General features: G+C 39.6%; 1 protein-coding gene across 1 annotated transcript in view; it reads right to left on the bottom strand.

Annotated features, from left to right (window-relative positions):
• Positions 1–23,150, bottom strand: part of FSTL5 (follistatin like 5) — a 591,837-nt gene that overhangs the window by 199,940 nt on the left and 368,747 nt on the right. Inside the window, exon 6 of the mRNA XM_061583858.1 lies at positions 22,572–22,692. Coding sequence (XP_061439842.1) covers positions 22,572–22,692 — 121 coding nt within the window. The remainder of the gene's footprint in view (positions 1–22,571; positions 22,693–23,150) is intronic.

Here is a 23,150-nt window from a genome sequence, read left to right as displayed (position 1 = left end):
GCTATAAAAAGATGAAGGCAGATCATCCACCAGTCAACAGATACATTAAAAACTTGTAGAAAAAAACCTGTGTACTGACTTTCACATAATTAATTGAATTAAGCTTAAACAAAATGAAACAAAGGGGAGAACCAACCAAATTAGCATATGCGATGGAAAACCTAAAGAGATAATTATGTTGGCACAATTATGTGACATTTAGAATTTTAATGCAAAATATGCATGCATTATTGTAGTGTGACAAACACCAAGAGGATTGGAGGGGGGAAGGTGGCACCATATTAATCTCTGTGTCAGTATTAATTAAACAAAACAAACTCAATTTTAAACCGTTTGTGTGTAACAACAGGAAGTGTTTTACTACCATATTAATACTTAGCATTAGAACTGAAAAGGCAAATTTTAATCATGTGATAACTCTAGTCAATTTATAAACAGAATTGGGACTAATGGTATGAAGAAATAGAAAAAAATGTAAAGAGAAACTGAGGGAACTGGGAGACCAAAAAGAGGAGAGCTAAATGAAAAGAGGGAGAAACAATTGTTTATAGAAAAAGTTGTATAGTGCATCAAAAGTGGTGCTGCATCCTATCACTTGTCTGTGACTGGAAATATTGCTGACAGGGCAATAGGAAATGGTTCATGGGCTATTTAAGTGAGATACTAAAGAGAAAAAGAGAGACTGGTTACAATTAGGTTAAGGTGCAACTTCTACAGTAGAAACTACCAGGTGTTTCAGCCACAAGCAATACCGTTTGAATTGTCCATCAAAGCAGTGATTTGCCAGGAGAGTTGGGGGAGGAGGCTCTTGAAGAAGGCCAGAAGCATTCTTCCCTGGGAAATGTTTTGAAACTACTCATAATTTGATGTAATCTGTTGCACTTCAAAAAGCAAAATGTTTTCTCTCAAAGTTTCTACAAAGGATGCCCCACTTAAAAAAAAAAAAAAACTCCCAAAAACATGACTAGCATGCTTTAGAGATACCAAACTTGGAAGCAGAAATCTGTCTGGAAATTTTAAAATCCAATAGAAGTTAGAACAAATGTGGCTCAGAATTTATGTACATGAATATAACCTGAATGTATGTTCTTATTAGCATTGATAGTTTTAAAGGAGATTGGACAAATTCAGGTAGCCACATCCAATTGTGTACCTTCATTCACAGAAGGCATTTTGATCCAGCAGCATGGGGGGCATGGGGGGTCACAGGAGAAAATGATGGATTTGTTAAAATTGCTTTCCTCACCTTTCCATTCATGTTAGGAGTGCAGAAGCATCCCTCTGCTCATCTCCTACAGTGCCTAAACCTTTGTAATCATTCCAAGCAAACTCTGAAAAAAGGTCTGAATGCTCACAAATAGTCTACTGTGCACCCACCATCTTCCCATGATCCCCCAGACTCTTATTCTGGGATAGGGGAAAGGTTGTAGTGCAAACTTCAGACACTCCCAGGCCTATGGGGAAATTATTTTTGATAGAATACTTGTGACACCCCTACTACTACTGCAGAGATGGGCAGGTTGTGGACTTCCATATGTTTCTGGACTACAGTTCCCATTATCCCTCATCATTGGTCATGCTGGCTTGACTAATGGCAGTTGAGTCCAACAACGTCTAGAGTGCCACAGGTCACCCGTTCTTAATTTATTATTTTGCACAGAAACTGGCTTACTTATCCTATGTTGAATGCAGAGGGTAAATTTTGCTGGTAAATGATAGCATACATCACATTGGAAGATGACAGGTTAAATGCACTCTTGATGGAGGGCCACAGGTTCCCAATACCTGCACTACTTTATTTTATTTTACTTATAAAAGTACGTATATACTGCCCTCTCACAAAAATTAGGGTGGTACATAGCAACATAAAAAACCTTTAGAAGCAATACAAAACAATCATTAAAATGACTGGCTGTTCAAGAAAATGTTAAGATAGCTGCATAGGCCTGTTGGCATAAAACAAGTTCTTGGCTTATTAAAGCTTGCCGAGGGGGTTTGACCAAGAGAATCCAGGGTGTGGTCAATGCATCATTGCAGGAGGGAGTGGTTCCGGCTGCCCTGAAAGAGGCAGTGATCTGACCATTCCTGAAAAAGCCCAATCTGGACCCACTGGTCTGCGACAATTACCAACTAGTCACAAATACCCTCTTCTTAGGAAAGGTGATTGAGAGGGTTGTGGCGCAGCAACTACAAGTACTCTTGGATGAAAGAGATTATCCTGACCCATTCCAGTCTGGGTTCAGGCTTGGTTATGGGACTGAATCGGCCTTGGTCGTCCTGATGGATGACCTTTATCAAGAGAACAACAGGGGGAGTGCGATCCTATTACTCTTACTTGATCTCTCAGCGGCTTTTGATACCATGGACCATGGTATCCTTCTGGACCGACTTGGTGAGATGGGTATTGGAGGCACAGTTTTAGAGAGGTTCTGATCCTACCTCCAAGGTTCTTTTCAGGAAATAGCATTGGGTGATTGTCTTACACCCCCCTGGCAGTTGTGCTGTGGGGTGCCACAGGGTACCATCTTGTCTCCATGCTATTTAACATCTATATGAAGCCCTTGGGAGCAGTCATCAGGAGATTTGGGGTGAGGTGTCAGCAGTACGCTGATGATACCCAGTTCTATTTCTCTGTAACATCTGAATCGTAAGAGGCCATGCAAGCTCTGGACCGCTTTCTGGACTAGGTGGTGGGCTGGATGAGGGCCAATAACCTGCGCCTGAATCCTAGCAAGATGGAGGTGCTGTGTGTTGGTGGTTCCCAAGTACAGATAATTGGCTAGTTTCTTGCTTTGGATGGGGTTGTACTCCCTCTGAAAGAGCAGGTCTGTAGTCTGGGGGTGCTCCTGGATCCATCTTGTTGCTAGAGGCCCAAGTGACCTCTAGGACTGCCTTTTACCAGCTTTGGCTGGTAAGACAGCTGCAGCTGTTTCTGGACCGGGATAGCCTGACCACTGTTGTCCATGCACTGGTAACCTTCAGGCTGGATTACTGTAATGCCCTCTATGTGGGACTGCCCTTGTGGTTGCTCCGGAAGCTGCAGCTGGTGCAAAATGTGGCAGCGAGACTGCTCACTGGAACAGGGTATCGCCAACATGTCACCCCACTGCTGAAATAACTGCACTGGCTGCCCATTTGCTACCAAGCCAAGTTCAAGGTTCTAGTTTTGGTGTACAAAGTCCTATACAGCTTGGACCAGGATACCTGAAAGACCGTCTTATCCCTTATATACCCAGTCGATCACTGAGCTCTGCAGGTGAGGGCCTCCTGGAGATACCATCTTATCAGGAGATCCATTCTGCACAACATAGGAAACGGACCTTTAGTGTGGTGGCACCTACCCTGTGGAATTCCCTCCCCTTACATATTAGACAGGCAGGCACCATCTCTGTTATCTTTTTGGCGCCTATTGAAGACCTTCCTCTTTCAACAAGCCTTTTAAGTTGAGACCTTATCCCAGTCTTCATCTGTGCTGGAATTGCTTTTTAATATGTTTTTAAAATCTTTTTTTAAAAAACACAATATGTTTTTAACCTTTTTTTAAAAGATGTCTTCAAAGGTTTTTTAAAAAAATGTTTTTAAAGATTTTTTGTTTTAATGTATGATGTTATGATGTTTTAAAGTGTTTTTAGTGCTTTTGTTTACTGCCCTGGGCTCCTGCTGGGAGGAGGGGTGGGATATAAATCAAATAATAAATAATACGTTTTCAAGAGATGCCTGAAAGTCAGAAGCGAGGATGCCTGCTGAATCTCAGCTGGAAGAGTGTTCCACAGCATGCCTGACTTCTGGTTCTATAGAATAATTATAGTGATGGTTATATAGAATGTCTGTATTCAGAGATAGTGTGTCACAAGATGGGATGCTGATGGGAAGCAACGGGGGGGGCTATTCTCTTTATGTCCTGCTTGTGCTCTTCCTGGGGGCATCTTGGCTGTAGGGGAAACAAGATGCTGGACTAGATGGATCTTTGGTCTGATCCATGCTCCTTTCAAACATGGGGCTTATTGTGTTAGTTTTACTGATTACAATAGTAGTGCTTCTGTCATGAGTTCTAATATTCCTGTCACATTGCAGTATCTGTTGCATTATGGAACTGTGGCTTTTTGACCGATATACCACCATGCCACATTAAATTTCATTCACACCAGTGGGTATGGTGTGACCCAACAATGAATGTCACTGGGCATGACACTAGTCTCTCATGATTTCTGCACATACAAACTTCTGTTCTCCCATGAAAACGGTGGGAAAGAACTGTATGCCTGCATATTGTCCCAAATTTTGACATTTTATTCTCACCATTTTCTGGGTTAATGGGGTTGCAAATGGATTTTTTTTCTGGAAGCAATTAATGAATGATAACCTTACCCTATATTCTGCTAGATTTCCAGAAATGGCTTTACGTCATGTGAAAGATCAAATAAAATGCAGAAATTATCATATAAGGAAACATTGGGCATATGGAATAAATTTCTGTCTGAATGCAGCACCAGAGTGACTTTGTCAGCTTCTAAGATAAAGAGAAATTGTCAGCGCCTCACATCTCAGTTTTAACATGAATATTGCCATGCCCAAATATGATTTCGGTAGAACAGAATAATTTTTACAGTCCAATTAGCATTGTTTCACATGCATTTTTTATACTTCACCTTATTTAATGATTTTTAGATGTAGCAGCTTTTGCGCTTCCTTCTCCTAATCATGCCTCAAGCTTTACTTCTATCTAATTAATTCTTGCTTAATGTGATTATTCTCTGCTTTATGGATGTTCAGTACTTTTTGCAATGTAAAATGACTTATATGGGCCATACAAGCAATTTTCAAAAACAACATACACATAAAATATTGATAGTAAAATAGGGCCTTTGTTGGAGAGTCGAACCCTGAGCTGCAATACTTTACAGACTGCAATACGTTTGAAAGATATGCTCAAGAAACATTCTGTACTACTGTCTTTATCATTAGTTGCCCATGAGATGAGCCTCCCTACAGCAACTTTGGCGGACTCTTTTATACTGCAATATTTAACATTTCTTCCACCTCCTGAAATGACACTAGGCATTGTCCATACATGTTGTCCAAGTCTCCATTTCTTTTAAATGAAAGATGAAGTAATTAGGATGTTGACTTCTGCTTCCTCTATACCAATTTTTGTGTGTATGTAATGTGATCACAAAATCACAAACAGATCCAGGCAATCAAATTCAACTCTATGGGCTCATGTTCCCTTGGGCAAATAGAAGTGATGCTATGGAAAGAGACCATCCCCATGGAATCTGTAATAGTCCTTGACACACCTCCAGTTGGAGAAAGGGAGGTTTCAGTATAAATTACTACTGAAATAGTTCAAAATCATATTTTTATATATAAAGGCACAAAAGATAAACACATAAATACATAAGTAAAATAATCCAATACAAAAATTCTTACGGTGATATCCAACATTAGTCTATTGATTTCAGAGGGTCTACTCTACTCTGAGAATGACTAATGCTACAGACATTTTGGTTTAAAATCTTCTTTATGTAGAGAAGACTCTTCATAAATACCCTGTCTGGTTTGCACATCAGTTTCTTTTTTCTTTTTTACTAATAATTTAAACATGGAAAATACAGGGAAAATAAGAAATCCCACAGTTTTGTTTTTTTTACCAAATTGGACTTGTAGGTAATCACAGCAGTGTGCAGAGCTAGAGGACAGAATGGCTATTCTTATAAGAACAATGTGTAAACTGCTTTAAGTATATTTTACATTGAAAAGGTTTCCACAAAAACTATCCACAATGAAACAAGATAACCTCTTTCTCCTGAGCATATTAGTACAAAAGGCACATTAATGCTCATGGCCACCCAATGTGAAGAGCAATAGAGATTCTACAGAGTTCTGCTCAGCTATGCATTCAGGTGTGACCTGGGTGACAACAAATGGTAATGAGCAGCTGTGGGGTATAAAAGAACAACTCTGGCAAAACTACTGTGGCTATTAACTCTGAGAAGAAGAGCTTAAAGGCCAACTTTGTCCATGTCTTGGTTTATTTGGACATGAACCAGTGGGTGGGACAGATGCTCATAACCCTTCGACCATTGTAATAGCCAACCATGGTTCTATGAGCAAGCCACAGCAACTGGGGGTGGGGGAAAGAGCAGCTCCCTCTCCACTCAAAATACAATCACAACTTGTATATCTATATTATGAGGTCCAGAAAGGGGGGAAATGAAAAACTGGGGAAATTCAAAGTATGAAACCTTCAAGTACCAAAACCCTCATCCCATTTCAAGTCAGGATCAGAGGTCTTCAAATCTGGATTCAGCTCAAAATGGGGCTCTGCCTGCAATACAACCCAGTTACCCTGCCACTCTCCATATTACAAAAGGTAAAAAATAACACCCTTAACCAGTGGAGATTGGTGGCTCCGATGTCAGTGGGACAGTGAATCTGCACTGGGTTTAAAACTTTCAAGGAGCTGTCCAAGGTGCTGAAGCCTGTTCCCAAAATAGGTTCAGCACCATGGAAATTATTTCCTTCCCTAGCTGGAATGGATGCTCCTGCGCATGCTCTGAGAACATGGGCTGGTAGTTTTCCCTTCATTCTGAAAACAACAAGAGGGTGAATCCAGAAGAACTGAAAGATAAAATAGTTAAGCCAAAGCATTGTTTTCAAGCTGTGCTTCTCAATCTTAGCAGAAAAATTACAGTTCTAATTCTCTCCACTAAGAAATGAAGTTCTACAACATACTGTGGACCATCAATTCCAGTTAAGCACTAGGGGCATGCACACACTGCATGGTAATATGCATTCAGTGCTTGATGCAAGTACCTTTTCAGGGTACTGTACACATGATGTCATCCCCATTTTATCCCTATCCCACACTATTTGTCAATCTAAAACGCATTCTGCTGGAACAGTTATAATTCATTTTGTGCAGAGGATGTACTTCTCATGCATTGTTGCATACTTGTGTACAAGTACTATGTCACACCTACTAATGTTGCAGGGCTGTGTCACTCTCCCTCACCATGTTTAACTTTCTCTTTGAATGAAGGAGACAAAATAGGAAGCAGTCCAGTAACTTAGCTTTCTCTATGTATCAATATATACTCACTAATAGGCAAAAAACCTTGAGGTTTAAGAATGTACCTATAGCCCACAGATATTTCTATCAAACTTTAAAAAGCAGGGAAATTGGGCAGCATAGTGAATGCACCAGGGGAGCAGAAGACCTGAACTCCTCTCTCGCAGATATTGTACTGCCCTACAAATTGGTCAAAATGCAAACACCATTTGGGTTGGTCTTTCACAGTCCAATCCACTTGCTGTGTAGCTTGGAAGAATTTGGTAACATGTGCCTCTGAGCAAGAAGATGGAGGGGGACACTTTTTTTCTTGGAAAGTAGTTTGGGGGAAGATGGAAGGAGAAAAGGTAGGCTTGACTTGCTTGATTTTTTTTTTTTTAGCTTTTCTTGAGAGTATTCAAGGAGCAAAACTACCACAAATGATTTCAATCATTTTCTAGGAAAGCTCAAAATCACAACTGTTTTTGAAAGTGAGGCATGTCCAACTAATCAAGTTCCCTTAAAATGTCACTCAGAGTTCCCACTGTAGTGGGGTCATCCTACCCTGCTGCATTACTGCTGTATTATTATACCAGTGCAATGCAAAAAGAGTGTTCTTTGACCCCGAAGTTTAGTTTTTTGACACTTATACACAGTTGTCCTCACTTTCTAACTGAACACTGACTTCATTACAGAAGAAAATGTTTTGACACTTCCTAAGTTTAGAAGTTAGATCATTTCCCATTACATTCTGACCGAATGTAAAATTCTAATAATATTCCTATGCCAAGCAATCTTAAAAGCTGAGATTTAATTCCCAGTCAATAAAGATTTAGGACACAGCAGGCAACCTCAATGATAACAAATAAGATTTACATAATTTATTTGACGCTTCTGTGATTGAAGCCTTTTTCAGATGGATGAGAATTATGTACATGCACAGAGTAAGTTATGTGTGCTTAAAGCACATTGGAACCAATGGAATTTAAGCACACACATAAAGAATTATAGATATGTTATTGATTTGTTATTTATGATAGATATGCAAGGAATTTCAGCGAGATTTATTCACACTTAACACTCTCTGAACTGGCATCACATTTTGCAGTCTTTTGGAATATACAGGAACCATATTCTTGATATCCATGGCAGTGTCCCAAGATAAGATGATAGCCATAGTTGTATTATATGATCATGGAGAATTATCATGACACTTCTAACATATTGTTGCTAAGCTTGGGGGCTTGAAGAGAAAAATGTTAATGAAGCAGAAGGACTGTTTAAAATTGAGCAAATCTGATAGACAGGTGTGGCCTGGGACATCTTTCTTTTAGGCTAATGCAGCTCATATGTTGCCATTGGAACTATAGTACAGTAGTCAGTGCTGGTCCTACTCATTGAAATTAACAGACATGATAAACATTGCGTCATTAATTTCAGTGTCTCCTCTGAGTAGGACATAGTTAAATAAAATTCAAAATAGTTGCTTTTTTGATACAGGAATGTGTGTGGGGGAATGTTCTGAATAGGAAGAACTATCAGACAAGAAAGTAGACCTCCCCACTCCCAGCTAAGCATATTGTAATCTAATTGTCCCTGTGTAAAGAGAAACTGCAGTTTGAGTGTTGGAGAGACACAGAGGCTGCATTTGGGGCTCTGGACGCTTCTTAGGGTCTGACCTGATGTGGGAGCATTGGACAGTGTGTGTCTGCTGCAGTGCTTAAGCTATCATTCCACCTATGCTCAACCTGTATATTTTAATAAGTGCAAATATTACAAAATGGCAATAAGCCTCCAGTGACTTTCTTCAAAAGACAACCAAGCAAACACTGTGCCCCTTGAGCTTCTCAGCACTTGGAGAAGTAGGGTGTTTTAACATCACAACTGAATAATACACTTATTTTCTAATCTCACATTCCTAGACAAAACTAAGAAAGCAGCCTGATGGAGATATTGGAAGCATGCACAGGCCTCCCATTCTCTGTAACAATCTAATGTGTGCCTGCCTGCTTTTCAGAGGGAGTGGCAGGGCTCTGCAATGCCCTTTGTGATCACAACCATGAAATACCAAGGCATGACACAGGTGAGGTTTGGGTGAAGCATGAGCCACATTTATTTTGGACTAAAGCCAATTATCTGCAGTGTGGATATGCGGGAAAATGGATCCTAACAACATGGGCGAGGACCACCCTGCCTAGTAAAAGGAGGGGGGATAAAACCCTATCCCCTCTCCTCAGCCGACCCCTAAAGAGTAATTTGGGAGGCTTTCCAGCTCCACCCCCCTCCCAGGCCCCCACAACTCTGGATGGGTGTCACAGGTTAGTTCCATAAGGTGAGCTGTACCCTACCAACAGGCCAAACACACCTGGAAGGCAGGTCTCACCAATCATCTTAAAGGTGCCAAAGGGTGCTCACCAAAACCCTAACCAGACCAAATTCCAGATATACCCACCAAAATGTGACAACCTATTTAATAGCCAGATAAGCCAAATAAATCCAAACTGGGAGAAAGCAGTACAGAGTAGGCAAAACAACCAATCAGCTAAAATGTAGATCAGGAAAAAAACATCCTACTTGGCCCCCCTAAAGGCAACCAGATAAACCTGCACTCAACACTGAAGGGGCTGGAGAGAGGGGCATGCCACACTTAAATGGCACCTGGCAAGCTCCATCCCCCGGTTCCAGCTTGGCATGCACTTGCACACAGCGCGGCTCCAGTGATGCCTCCCTTTAAGGCACGGCTGCAAAGGCCTGCTGCCACAGAAGCACATTTCTCCCGGCGACAAGCAGGAAATGTGGATTCTTATGTGAACAGCCATCCATGGTGGACTGGATGAAGCCCATTGTATTTTATCATTATAACACCCAACACACACACACATAAGTACAGTTTTACCTTAAGAGTCATTTTACTTGTTATGTAGGCATGGTATGCCACTGAGTCAGTCAATCCTGAGTTCCTGACAAATGTACCTACAGTACATGTGTTTTCAATTGTGCATTTGTTACTTAACATTTTTAGGTGTACACTTACAATATTTTAGTTAAGCAGCTTAAGACTTTCCTTTAAGAACTTGCTTAAGTTAACTTATTTTAGGATCCAAGCATAAGGTGTGAGATCATCCTCAGTTATTGAGGCAGCATGAAATATTATTAGACTTTGGAAGATGCAAACACACATCAGTATTCTGACAGAATGTTAAAGCTCCTGATTAATTTCCATTTGAAAATTGATTTTACAGACTTTACAGAGGCCATAGTCCTGTATTTATGCCACATTTAAATGTCAGCTCAAATAATAAATAGCAATAATTGGTTTTAAAGGCTAACAATCTACAACTGAATGTATTGTATATTTTTCATGCATTTATCCAACTGGGAAAGTGAATTTATGCAAAAATCAATTTCAGTATATGTTTGTTGTGTTTGCACATGGGTAGCTCTGGCAAAATCATTTCATTTAAATGTCAGAAGTTTACCATAGGCACCTTTTCCTAGTTCCTTTTACAACCGTATAGATCCCAAGTTAATGCTTATGTTTATAAAGAATATCAAAACCAAACATCAATATGGCATAGTTGCACTTAACTAACATGAAACATTTAAAAGGAAGCATTGAGCCTACAAGGTGTCTCTAAACCCAATCAATAATGAAATAGGAAGTTTAGGAGAACAGCCAACACTCCTAATACCCCATGGTTTTAAAACAGGGATGTTTAATTATACAATGGAGGGGAAAACACTGCATATATTAATCATTTAGCATCTCTTGCTTCCCTTTGAACATCAAAGCTACATTACCACAACTACTTACTATTTCAGCATTCACCATCAATGCTTCTGAAAGGGCTAACCAACAAGCTATTTAAATTTAGCACCCCTCACTGGAGTTATTTATTTTTATTTTAAAACTTTTACAATCTGCAATTGTTATAGCATAGAACTCAAGATGGTATGAAAGGGTTCCCACCTGGTCTCCCATCCAGACATTGACCACACCTAAACCTGCTTAGCTTCACCAAGGTAGCATCAGACCATGCTATAGGCCAGAGGTTCCCAAATTGTGGTCCATGGACCACTGGTAGTCCATGAGCTTCATTCAGAAGGTCCACGGTGCATTTTTAAAAATGCAATTAAAATCATACAGCCTCTAGCACAGTGCATTACAATTGCTACAACAGGCAGACAAATCATTTAGTGGTCTGTCAAGACCTTCAGTAATTTTCAAGTGGTCCATGGGGGAAAAAGTTTGGGAACCACTGTTTTAGGCTGTTAGCCTCTTGTGAAGCTGTCTGCATCTGTTGCTAACCCAGCTATAGTCCACAACAGCATTTTGTTATCAGATAGCATAGAACTCTCAGTTTGGAGGCTTTGTAGGAAACTTTGACAAAAATCAGGACAATTGAAATGGTGAGCTTCAGAGGGATTGGCATGAATTCCACACACTTGTCCATCTGAGTATATCACAATTCTTACTTGGTTTATACTGGTTACAAATATAACCAATTTCAAATCAGAATTGTGTCTTTAAACCAACTCAAATTTGCTTGCAAGATTACATTTTGCAGGATTTTTGAACCATTTGTTTCCCTGGAACCAGTGATCTTAGGTACTGACATTTTTATATTTGCCCCCTTTCCCCTTGTTCCTTTAGTTTGCCTAAAAGACTCTAAATTGTATCACAAACTACTCTTAGGGCTTATCCAAATGGAGCGGGATAATCCACTGTTTCCTATTCGGGTTGTCAGCTGATAGTCCTCACTTTGCCTTTTCTCCCCGCTGTTTCCCAATGGAAAAAACGCTTTTTTCATTTGCCAGCGAGATTCCCGATTTCAAATAGCAAATCGCATTTTTGCCGGTATTGGAAGGAGCGGATTTAACCCACGAAAATGCGTGACACAGCGCGACGTCATTTGGACGACCGAAAAATAATAAACACACATAGCGCACATGTCACACATTTTGCGGTCGTCTGGATGAGCCCTTAGAAAAAGACATTCTGTTCTAATTATAGTGAATAGGTTGACAGTTCACACTGCCCAGCACAATGGTTGAACATGTCCAAGTTTACAGTCACTGTAAATATATTGTGCCTTTAAAGGTCTACTACAACAACCTAAAATATACTAGCATGTAAATATGGTCGGCAAAAGATCTTACTTTAAAAAAGAGGGAAAAGAAACTTATCTTGAGTGTTTCAGTATTAACACATACTGAAAGAATTCGATTCCTAGAGACATGTTTGTACTTTTTTGTAGTACTCTCAAGGTATAGTCAATGAAAGATATATTCTACATCTATAACAAACAGGATTGTGAGACATGATTTTTCATGTTTAGTGTAGACTTTCCAAAATCTATCAAGAACTCCAAAGTAATCAGCCATTTGCTAAAAAGCAATGGAAGCTTTTTAGTCAGGCACCTTGCCTGATTGAAGTTATCAACACACTCAAATAAAGCTCTTGACAACTAGCTTTACTATACACTGCTTTACTGGGACTCCTTGATGATTTTCAAGACAGAGAATTTTCTTTTGAACAAAAAATGATAATTTGATCTTGTGCTTTGAAATGCTAAGGCATGGCTACTATGTGTGACTTGGCACAGTATTTGGTCCAATAAGAGTTTCTAATATCAGCCTCCTCAAGTGTTCAAAGAACATGTACATTATCTCAGTAAACTGAGATACGTTATCTCTATTAAAAGAGCCAGTGTGGTGTAGAGGTTAAGGTGCTGGACTATGACCTGGGACACCAGGGTTCAAATCTCCACACAGCCATGAAGCTCACTGGGTGACCTTGGGCCAGTCACTGCCTCTCAGCCTCAGAGGGAGGCAATGGTAAACCCCCTCTGAATACCTCTTCCCATGAAAACCTTATTCATAGATCAGACCTCCTGGGAACCACATATATGCCGCCTTGGGTTCCATGATGAAAGAAAGGTGGGGTATAAATGTAACAAACAAATAAATGTATGCTACTTTAACTTCCATGGAAGAAAAGTGTGATATACATGAAAATAAAATAAAGCTAAAAGTTTATTGAAAGTTGATGTTCTCTTTTCTTTTAATGATACTTGCTTCTAACTCTTGAGCACTATCATGGCTATAGCTTTTCATCCACATTATTTTCCTCAAGATCTTTCTAAATGCCTGCATTACATTTTTATTTCACCTGGTCACCAACAGTATCTTTTGAGGTCTTTGAAGTAGATGGAAAGCGAACAAGACAAAAATGACACACAATAGAAAGCACATTATAGAAGCTCAACATGAGAGACAGAATAAAGAGACAGGTCAAGAGTTACACAGGAATACTATAGTAATACTTAAATGTGCTTATTACTTTTGGAAATGAACTTTATAGTGGAATCACCTAAAATTGTACTTTTCCCCCTTTATAATAGTATTCTTTCAACTACAGAAGGAAACCAACTAGAATTCCTCCAGAGAAGGCATTTACATTATGGCAATCAGCATACTGCATTCATTTGCATTATATTTTCACATAAAGGTCATTCAATGAAATTGATTTTAGTGTCCAAAGTATTTTACTATTTCAAAAACAGATGTTCAAATGATTCCTTTCCTATGATGCATTCCAAATGCATCAAAATGTGATTATTAAGTAGGTTTTTTTAAAAAAGGATCTTCAAAAATCCTGATTCCTTATTCTGATACTAAAAGTTTAGGAACAATCCAAGCCCAATATCTGCTGGAATAAGGGGTTTTTGGAATAGGCGGATCTGTAGCTGAGCCAGCTGAATGGGGCTACACCAGCTGAAGTCTTCCATCCCAGCTCATCTGGGGCTCATCCAGTTTAGCTGAAGCCGGCTCAGCCAAAGGTGGGATAAGTTGTGAACAAAGGTCCTTCTGGGGATACGTGGGGTAGGACAGGGCAAGGGAGGCTTACTCCTATCCTAAATGTCTTTTTTTCCTTTCAGTTTATTTCTATGCCACCTTTTTGGCCATAAAGGCCCCAAAGGCAGCTTATAAAGGATACACAGAAATACAAAATACAAGTAAGAACAGAATACAATTAACAAAAACTTAAGACAACAAAATCATAACATTTTTAAAAAGCAACAACAACAAGAAGTAAAAGCCAACTATATTCATCTTCCTGGTAAAGGCCACAAAGATGTCAAAAAGAGGCTGAGTGAAGGGTAAAAGGTGGGTGGAAAAGCTTGCCCCTTGATGGTCCCAGCACAGTCTTACCCCTGCAACAGTACCTCTTAAACAATGGCTCTTTCTTATAAGGGTCCAGGCAGAGGGGTGGAGTGGAAAAGCTTGCCCCTTGATGGCCCCATGTCCTAGCAACCCAGCGGATGTTACTCTAGCAAAAACCATGGTGTAAATCAAACTCTGCTTTAAAGGCTTGTTTTTCTTCTGCCTTGCTTGGGGACTGTAGCCTGGCTCCTGAACAAAGTTTAGACAGGGCTAATTAAGCTACTCTAGCTTAATTTAGGCTGGTAGAAATTACACCAGCTTACTATAGTTTAGACTGCACTGCTAGTCTCTCTTTTTTATGTCTATAGCCCTAGTCGTAACTAATACTACTCATGCACTGAATCTAACATGTAAGCAAGACTGCTCTGTGTCACCTGCTCCCATCATGATGCTCTGTGGTTTGCAGCAAGCCTTTCCATCCACATGTACAGCACAGGCATCAGCATAGAGGGAGCTTTCAGTGTTCAGATGTATGCTCAAAATGTTTCCCTCTAATTGGCTGGGCCAGTCACTGTGTCTGCCTGAGCCTACAACAAAGAGTTTTCATTAGACACACCTGGACACACACATTTTATTGGACACAAACATTGAAGAACACTGGTTTAGCCAACATAGCCCCAGCTCAACTGGGGTTGATGGCCAATCAGATCTGAAGTCTGTGTGAAGCTGACTTCAAGGTAAAACATGCCTGAGCTGCAACTTCTGAGGTTTTATTTATTTATTTATATATTTATTGCATTTATATACTGCCCCATAGCCAAAGCTCTCTGGGCGGTTTACAACAATTAAGAACATTAAAAACAAGTATACAAATTTAAACCATGAAAGCCCATAAAAACTGATAAGCAAGGTAAAAACACATGTTAGTCAACTGCTGTTAAAATGACTGGGAGAAGTGGAAAGTCTTGACCTGGTGCCGAAAAGATAGTTAAAGAGGGCATAGTTTGACTTGTATCATACGTTCCTGCGTTCAGAAAATGAAGGTGGAGAAGCACTGAAGCTGGCACAACTTCAAGTGTGTCACTACCCATTGTGGGAAAGTTATTTAAGACAGTGTTCATTTAAGACTTATTTTGATCTGAAATGCACAGTGACTGACACATAGTGCCAAGCAGGATTTTTTTTATTGACCTCATGACCTTGTACTCTCAGCCAAATCATCAGATTAAAAATGCATATAACTTCCCAAATGGTAGTAATCTCTGCCACAACTCAACATGCTTGATTAGCAAATAACTTTTTTTTTTTTTACAATTGTCACTGGGCAGTCTTAATGTAGCAAGCATTTTTTATTGTTGTAATTTAAATGTTAAACAAATTTCAGATTAACATTAAAATAGTAGAGCCTGACACTGATTTTATGCCTTTTACATTAAATTTTACCTTTGTAGTCCCTTTAGTACCACTCCCTATATATATATATATGTATATGTGTGTATAATGTATTTTAATTGTATTTTATGTATTTTAATTTATTTTAATGTTTTTGTGATTTTACTGTATACAATTTTATTATGTACATGTTTGATTTTATTTTTGTAAGCCGCCTTGAGTGCCCTATTATAGGGTAGAAGGGTGGGACAGAAATATTTTAAAATAAATAAATAAAAATAGAGTGCATAACAATACATAGAAAGTACATCAACTAACAGTGCTATCCAAACACAAGATCCACTGGCATGAGTGAGTTTGGAATAGGAGGATCTTGGGCTAAGCCCTCATCCTAGCTCAGCCAGGGATATGCCAGTGGAAATCCCTCAACCCAGTTGGGCTGGGGCTGTGTTGGCTAAGCCACAATTTATTATTTATTTATTTATTATTTGATTTATACCCTGCCCTTCCTCCCAGCAGGAGCCCAGGGCGGCAAACAGAAATGATAAAAACACTTTAAAACATCATAAAAAGACCCCAAAATACATTAAAACAAAACAACATTATAAACATTTTTAAAAGCTTTAAAAACATCTTTAAAAAAAAGGTTAAAAACATAAAGAAAACATATTAAAAACAATTCTAACACAGACTGAGTCTCCAAAAGGGACATTCTGGGGATGTGGCGAGGGTGGGGCAAGGAGACACATCTATTCCAAACCTATTTCAGTTCAGTCACATGACCTGGCAACCCAAATGAACTTATGCCACAAGAAGGGTGGTGTAAGTCAAACACTATTTTAAAGGTTTGTTTTCCCCTTGCTGTGCTTGGGCTGGGGCTCAGCTGGCAGCAGCCTGGAAAAAGTCAGTTGGGCTAGTACTAGCCCAATTGACTTCTTCCAGGTTTGTTTAGGTTGGGTTTCTTTCCTTTTTGGCACAAGTCAGCTGGCAGTAGCCCCACTGCTTGATGGAATTTGGAATAGGGGTAACTGATGTCAGCTTAAATTAAGGTGGCATAAGTTCTGTTTAGAATTATGCTTTGAATGTACAATTGTGGTGCAAGTTCTGACAGCTTTCTATGTTTAGGATTGCCCTTTCAATATGCAATTAACTTATACATCTATATGATTCTGTAGTTATGCTTAAATTAAACAATTAAATTAACAAAATTTTAAAATAGTTACATTCTGAGAATACACATCAAGTGTAAACAGTTTTGCTTAAACAGGTGAAGACTATCTTGCACTTTTGGAAGGCAATAATTTCTTTGGCAAAAGTTGGTTGTGTTTTGGTTCTCATATTTTTTGGAAAGAGCTAATTGCCCCCACACCCGCCAAAGAAGACTCGTGAGATGTGCCATTGGTTTAAATGTTATATTTAATAAATATAACATAATCCGAATCAGAATTCAAACATATCCAATCGTAATTAATAACTGCTTATAACCCACGGGCAGGTGAGGAATTGCACTATTCTGGTGGGGATGGAATCCCCCCAGTCTCCTGGGCATGTATCACAGCTGATAGCTGTGGTTTCTGATGCAAGGATATGGGCCAAGACTCCCTCCTTGCCCAGTAAACCTTGGGAACAGTTTGGCATACACATTCTGTCCCTGTTGTACACACGTTCACCCCAATGCACATGACAATCCACACAGGCACCCGCCAGTTATCTGCAGACCAGAGTCCTGCAAGATTCCTGAGGGAGCGTCCTTACCCAAAATGCCTAAGAATACCTACCTCTCCCTCCACCAAATTCCTCACCTGCCCAAACCCAATGCCAAAACTGGCCGTCACCACATCACTCCCCTAAAAGCCAAACAAATTGTCCCCACAGTACAAAGTAGGCAAAACGTGAAGGGCTCCTAAAAGCGGGGCCCAACCAAAAAATTCCTACTTGGCCCCATTGGCAACCGGCAAAGCCCATACTGCCATAGGGAAGGAGGGAGGGCATGAACAAACATGATGACAAGAGTTAGGGAGGCGGAGCGGTATTAAATACTATCGCTCCCCTCTTCCCTCCCCTGAGGCATGACGTGGCCTCACCCTACTCCCTCACCCAATCAGGAGTAGACCTCCCGAGCCTTCTCTACCCATTTGGGGTGAAGGCAAACCCGCCTCAACATTAAGGTAGGAACTCCATTTGATAAATTCAGCTTTAAATGTGATCTGGATTGAATTTCTTCTCCATCCCTACCATGTGGTAATATTAAACCTTTCCACTTTGTAGCAAACATCATCCTTGCTGCTGTGATCATATAAAGGAGAAGTTCTATATGTTCTTTGTTTATTGACTGTATTTTATACTTTAAAAATAACAATAAGGGATCTAATGGTGTATGATGTTGTAATGCTCTTGAAATTATTTAAGAATCATTTTCCAATGTTTTTGAGCATACAAACAAGACCACCACACAGGAAATAAAATCCGGACTCTTTTACATTTCCAGCAAAATTTAGGTTAATTCTTATTTACTGCACCTATTATGACTGGACATTTTAAATTAATACATTTTATCTGCCCTCCAGACACTTGGAGGTGGCTCAGCTATCAATAAAATTATATATTTATCAACAATAAGAGCACAACATAATCATCTGGCAACACCAGCGGACTGAGAATTTAGATCCAATCTTACATCTCAGTCCCTGTCCTGGAAAGCACAGTGCCACCGCCATTTCCCACTCCCCACCCCAATCTGGATTGTTTTATTAATTTATTCACTGAATCAGGCAGACATTTCTGATGTGTGGCCCCTTGTTCATTCTAACATTCTCCCCATACTACATAATAGTACTAAGGATGAAGTCAAGTTAAATAGCTGGTAGCATGCACTAGGGCAGGACACTAGAACTAGAACTTTCCTTCCAGCTTGGACACTCATGCTAGTGAAAAAGGACACACCATTATTTATGATATTTATTTATTTAAAAAATTAAACGCTGCTTTTCACCATCTTGGTCCCAAAACAGCTTACAAAATAAAAAAAAACGTTATGACTTTATAAGTATTTGTGTGTAGTGAATTATAAGCCTTGTTCCTTGAATATTCTGCAGCATTTAAGAACCAAGTCACTACTGGCTATTTGTTCCAAATAAATATGGTTTTATTTCACAAGGTGCCTCAAAAGCACTTCTGTCTTTTATCCAATGGATGCCTCACAGTTCAAGTCATGCTAGTGATTTTTCTCCACTTTACAAAGATGTATGTGGAAAGTTACTTCCAGTATTTATGATAAAGCCTTGTTATTTGCATTCACTATATTCAATCAGTTCTGTACTTATTGGCTTTCTGTTCTCCACTGCTTCCATAAAGTGAAAGGACTTCACATGTATTTCCATCTGTTTAAATGATCAAAAGAAAAAGTTAATGCTACTTATTTATTGTTGCAAGCACAGGACGTTTGTACACTGCTGTGAAGGGATACCTAAGATCGTTGCCTTAATGTTTAATTACTTCATAAAGATATGCTACTGAGGAGATAAAAATATTTTTATTTCAACTTTAAAAAGAACACACACAACAAATCTGCGTATAGATTAAATAAATAGGGTAATAAAATACACCCCTGTCTCACACCCTTTCTGATGGGGAACCAATCGGTTTCTCCATATTCTGTCCTTAGAGTAGCCTCTTGTCCACAGTATAGGTTGCTATCAGATGCAATCAGATGCTGTGGCACTCCCATTTCTTTTAAAGCACTCCATAGTTGTCCATACACAGTCAAAGGCTTTACTGCAGTCTATAAAGCACAGGGTGATTTTCTTCTGAAATGCCTTGCTCCGTTCCATTATCCAACATATGTTTGCGATATGACCTCTGCTGCCTCTTCCCTTTCTAAATCCAGCTTGGATGTCTGGCATTTCTCACTCCAAATATGGTAAGAGCCTTTGTTGTAGAATCTTGAGCATTACTTTACTTGCATGAGATATTAAGGCAATAGTTTGATAATTACTGCATTCCCTGGGATCCCCTTTCTTTGGAATTGGGATGTATATGGAAAGCTTCCAGTCTGTGGGCCACTGTTTAGTTTTCCATATTTCTTGACAAATGTTAGTCAAAATTTGAGCAGATTCAGTTTCAGTAGCTTGTAGCAACTCTATTGGTATGCGATATGTTCCTGGTGATTTGCTTCTTCCAAGTATTATAAGAGCAGCTTTCACCTCACATTCTAAAATTTCTGGTTCTTCATCATACGGTTCCTCCATGAATGAATCTGTCATCCTGGCATCTCTTTTATAGAGTTCTTCAGTGTATTGCTTCCATCTTCCTTTTATTTCATCTTGGTCAGTCAGTGTGTTCCCCAGTTGATTATTCAACATCACTACTCTTGGTTTAAATTTCCCTTTAATTTCTCTAATCATTTGGAATAGGGCTCTTGTTCTTCCCTTTTTGTTGTCCTCTTCTATTTCCATACAGTACCTATTGTAATAGTTCTCTTTGTCCCTATGTACTAGTCGCTGTATTGTTGCATTTAGGGTTCTGACTGTGTTTCTATCTCCTTTTGCTTTTGCTTTCCTTTTCTCTTTAACCATTTCAAGAGTTTCTTCAGTCATCCACTGAGGTCTTTCTCTCTTTTTAACTAGAGTTCAGATCAAGGCGGAAGGGCCTCTCCACCCACGAAAGCGGATCCACGCCGGATCCGAGGCGGCTCTCTCTTCACCCTCCCCTATGCTCAGCTTTGCCTTGGTTATAGATAATTGATCTGTGCGGCCATTTGTAAAATGAAGGAGCTATCTTATTGATCTGCCTGGAAGGGAGATCGGGAGAGGAGGGGGGATTGATGGGGGGGAGAGGTCAGCCAGAGCAGCTGATTTTGACCTATTCAGCAACAACATCCATGCCTGGAGAGGGGTGGTTGGGGGAAAAGGGAGCAATGCTCATGTAATGAAAACTGGCCCCCAACCTTGCCTCTTATATTCATAGGAGGGAGGGATGGAAAAAGGGTGCAATGAAATATATACATAGGCTGATGGGGACTAGAAAGATTAACAGCATAGGAAGGGAAATCAGCCAAGAGATCTGGATTGAGGGAGGAGTGAAGTGGGGGCTGTTGAGAGAAGGAGGGACTGGGGTGTAGTCCTCCCGGGTCTTGGTGGGTCTTAGACCCCCTTACCTTTTTGGGGAGCAGGGTCCCAACAGGGTCCCCTACGTCTCCAGCATCCCACAAGCCAATTGGCATGAAAGGGGAGTGTGTTAGCCACTGAGAAGAGTCTTTTCACAGGCATCCTTTCCTGCTGTTTGGGGCCACTTGGAGTGAAAGGGGAGTATGTTAGCCACTGAGGAGAGTCTTCTCACCTGCATCCTCTTCTGCTGTTTGGGGCCTCCCTGAGTGAAAGGAGGTGAGCCAGCTGCTGGGAAGACTCCTCTCAGCAGCTAACACACTCCCCTTTCATGCTCATTGGCTCCTAGGGACCTCTGCTGTTGTGGGAGAAGGCATTAACAAGGGCATAGAAGCAGAAAGCTGATCAGGGCTAAGAACAACAGCGAACCAGCGTGAAAAAGGTAAACTTTAGGACATACGTGTGGGCCTCTCTTGCTTTTGCACTGACTATAGACAACATTCAGCATAGTCCCATTAAAAACTAGATAAAACTATTTTTTCAAGTGCCGAATCTATTATATTGGTCTAGAGATGCCAAATCATAAAGCTCATCAAGTAATTTCCAGTCATGTTTGTTTCTGAACTTACCATCTCTAGATGACTGTCAAGACTCTAATTAACTATACTGCTAAAAAAAATCTCCTTCTAGGATATGCTAATGAAGCAATAGTGATAATTAATCATGCCAGTTTCACATTTCTGTCCTGTCTGCATATTTAAACAGAATTTAATTGCCTACCTGACTTTGGAAAGGAAACTTAAAAGGGATCTGAATTCCCAAAGACCCTGAATTCCAAACTCTTGCATTGAAACATATGTTTTCAGTTGTAGACTTCCCACTTTTTTCACAGACCCCATATCCAAACATTTGTCATGCTATTATTTTTTATGGTTCATTATCATATGGCAGAAGTTTTCAGACACTGTTACTAAGCCTCCCTAAGGCAAGGGAGAATCAAAACTAAACAGGCTTGGTAAATCAAGATAATTTTATACAGATTATCCAGTTCCCTTTGTACCCTCAATCAGAGGGATGAAAATGTTTTTCTCTCTCTCTCCTTTCCTTGTATTTTTATATATAAACTGGAAGTTCTAATCCAGTAGTACTGATTGGAAGCAAATAAAGCTACCTTCTCCAAATTAATTAACACTAAGTGATATACTTGAAGAAAGATAGAAGAACAGGAAGATGTCACACAGCGTATTGAGAAGGAACAAGCAAGTGGGGAGGAGAGAAGAGTATCTGTTATTTACATGTTCTCCAAAGTTAGGAATTATGAGAGAACAAAAAAGAGAACAGAGGAAGGAGATTGTGTTAAGGAGCTACTTACTACAGTCTACCAACCCAGGATACGAGTCTTTCCCAAACTGATCTCCTCCAGATGTTTTGGACTACAATTTTCTCTCAGCCCTAACCAGTATGGCCAATGGTCAGTGGTAGTGGAAGTTCAGCTTGCACCCTCCAGATGTTTTGGACTTGTAGTAAATTATAACTTGGGCTACAAGAAACCTTCTCCTCCAGTCTCTACACCAACCATCCTTTGCATGAACAGTGAGATCAATGGGTGCAGAAACGTGCTTCATGTATGCTGTTTGTTCTTGGTTTGGCATCATCATTTAAAAGAAAGCAGATAGTCTAAAAAATTCCCATTATCTTTAAATAAGGGTGGATGTTTATTGCAATGGGCTTCAATTCAACATAAGTTATAAATTCTATGTTCTATTTAAATGTTATATGATCATTTAAAAAAACATATCATACATTCATATGGGCAGAAAAACATAGAAACTGGGAATAAAGCTAGGAATTGTACTCACGAAATGCTCTATAGAATTCTTCCAGGCCTAGGTGTTTGTCACTGTTATAATCATCATATTTCAAGAGATCGAAAAGAGAGCAGTCAGACAGATCCTTGCCAAGCTCATCCTGTTTTATTACCTGACAAGAAAATTATAACCATGAAATTACATTAGAGCTCTAAGAGTTGAATGGAATAATTAAGTATTCCTAATATCCTTTGCTAGATCATTTTAAGGATACTGTAGGGCAATGAACTAGAACTATGTAAAGCCAGAAATTTCCAGTTGCTTTGTAATTATATGGTGTCATTCATAAAGAGGTTAATACATTTCCATTGGCTATGCACATTTAGGTTTGGAATTCCATGGACATACAATAAGAGTTAACGATGGAACGGTAACTGCATTCTGAATTGTTGAAAGACAATTTTTTGTCAATACCATCAGTTTTGTGTTTATTAATAGATGCTGTTCCAGAAAACTGAGAGAGTCTAATACATCCTCACAAAGAATGGAAGAAGAAAGCAAGCTCTTCCTTTCTGTCCCTATCCAATGCAAAATCAATGGGTAGCACCCAACACTGCTTGAGTAACGTAA

This window comes from Rhineura floridana, chromosome 9 (genome assembly GCF_030035675.1).
Source record: "Rhineura floridana isolate rRhiFlo1 chromosome 9, rRhiFlo1.hap2, whole genome shotgun sequence".
NCBI classification, from domain to species: domain Eukaryota; kingdom Metazoa; phylum Chordata; class Lepidosauria; order Squamata; family Rhineuridae; genus Rhineura; species Rhineura floridana.
The sequence above is the reverse complement of the archived record's forward strand: the minus strand, read 5'-3'. Positions and strand labels throughout refer to the sequence as shown.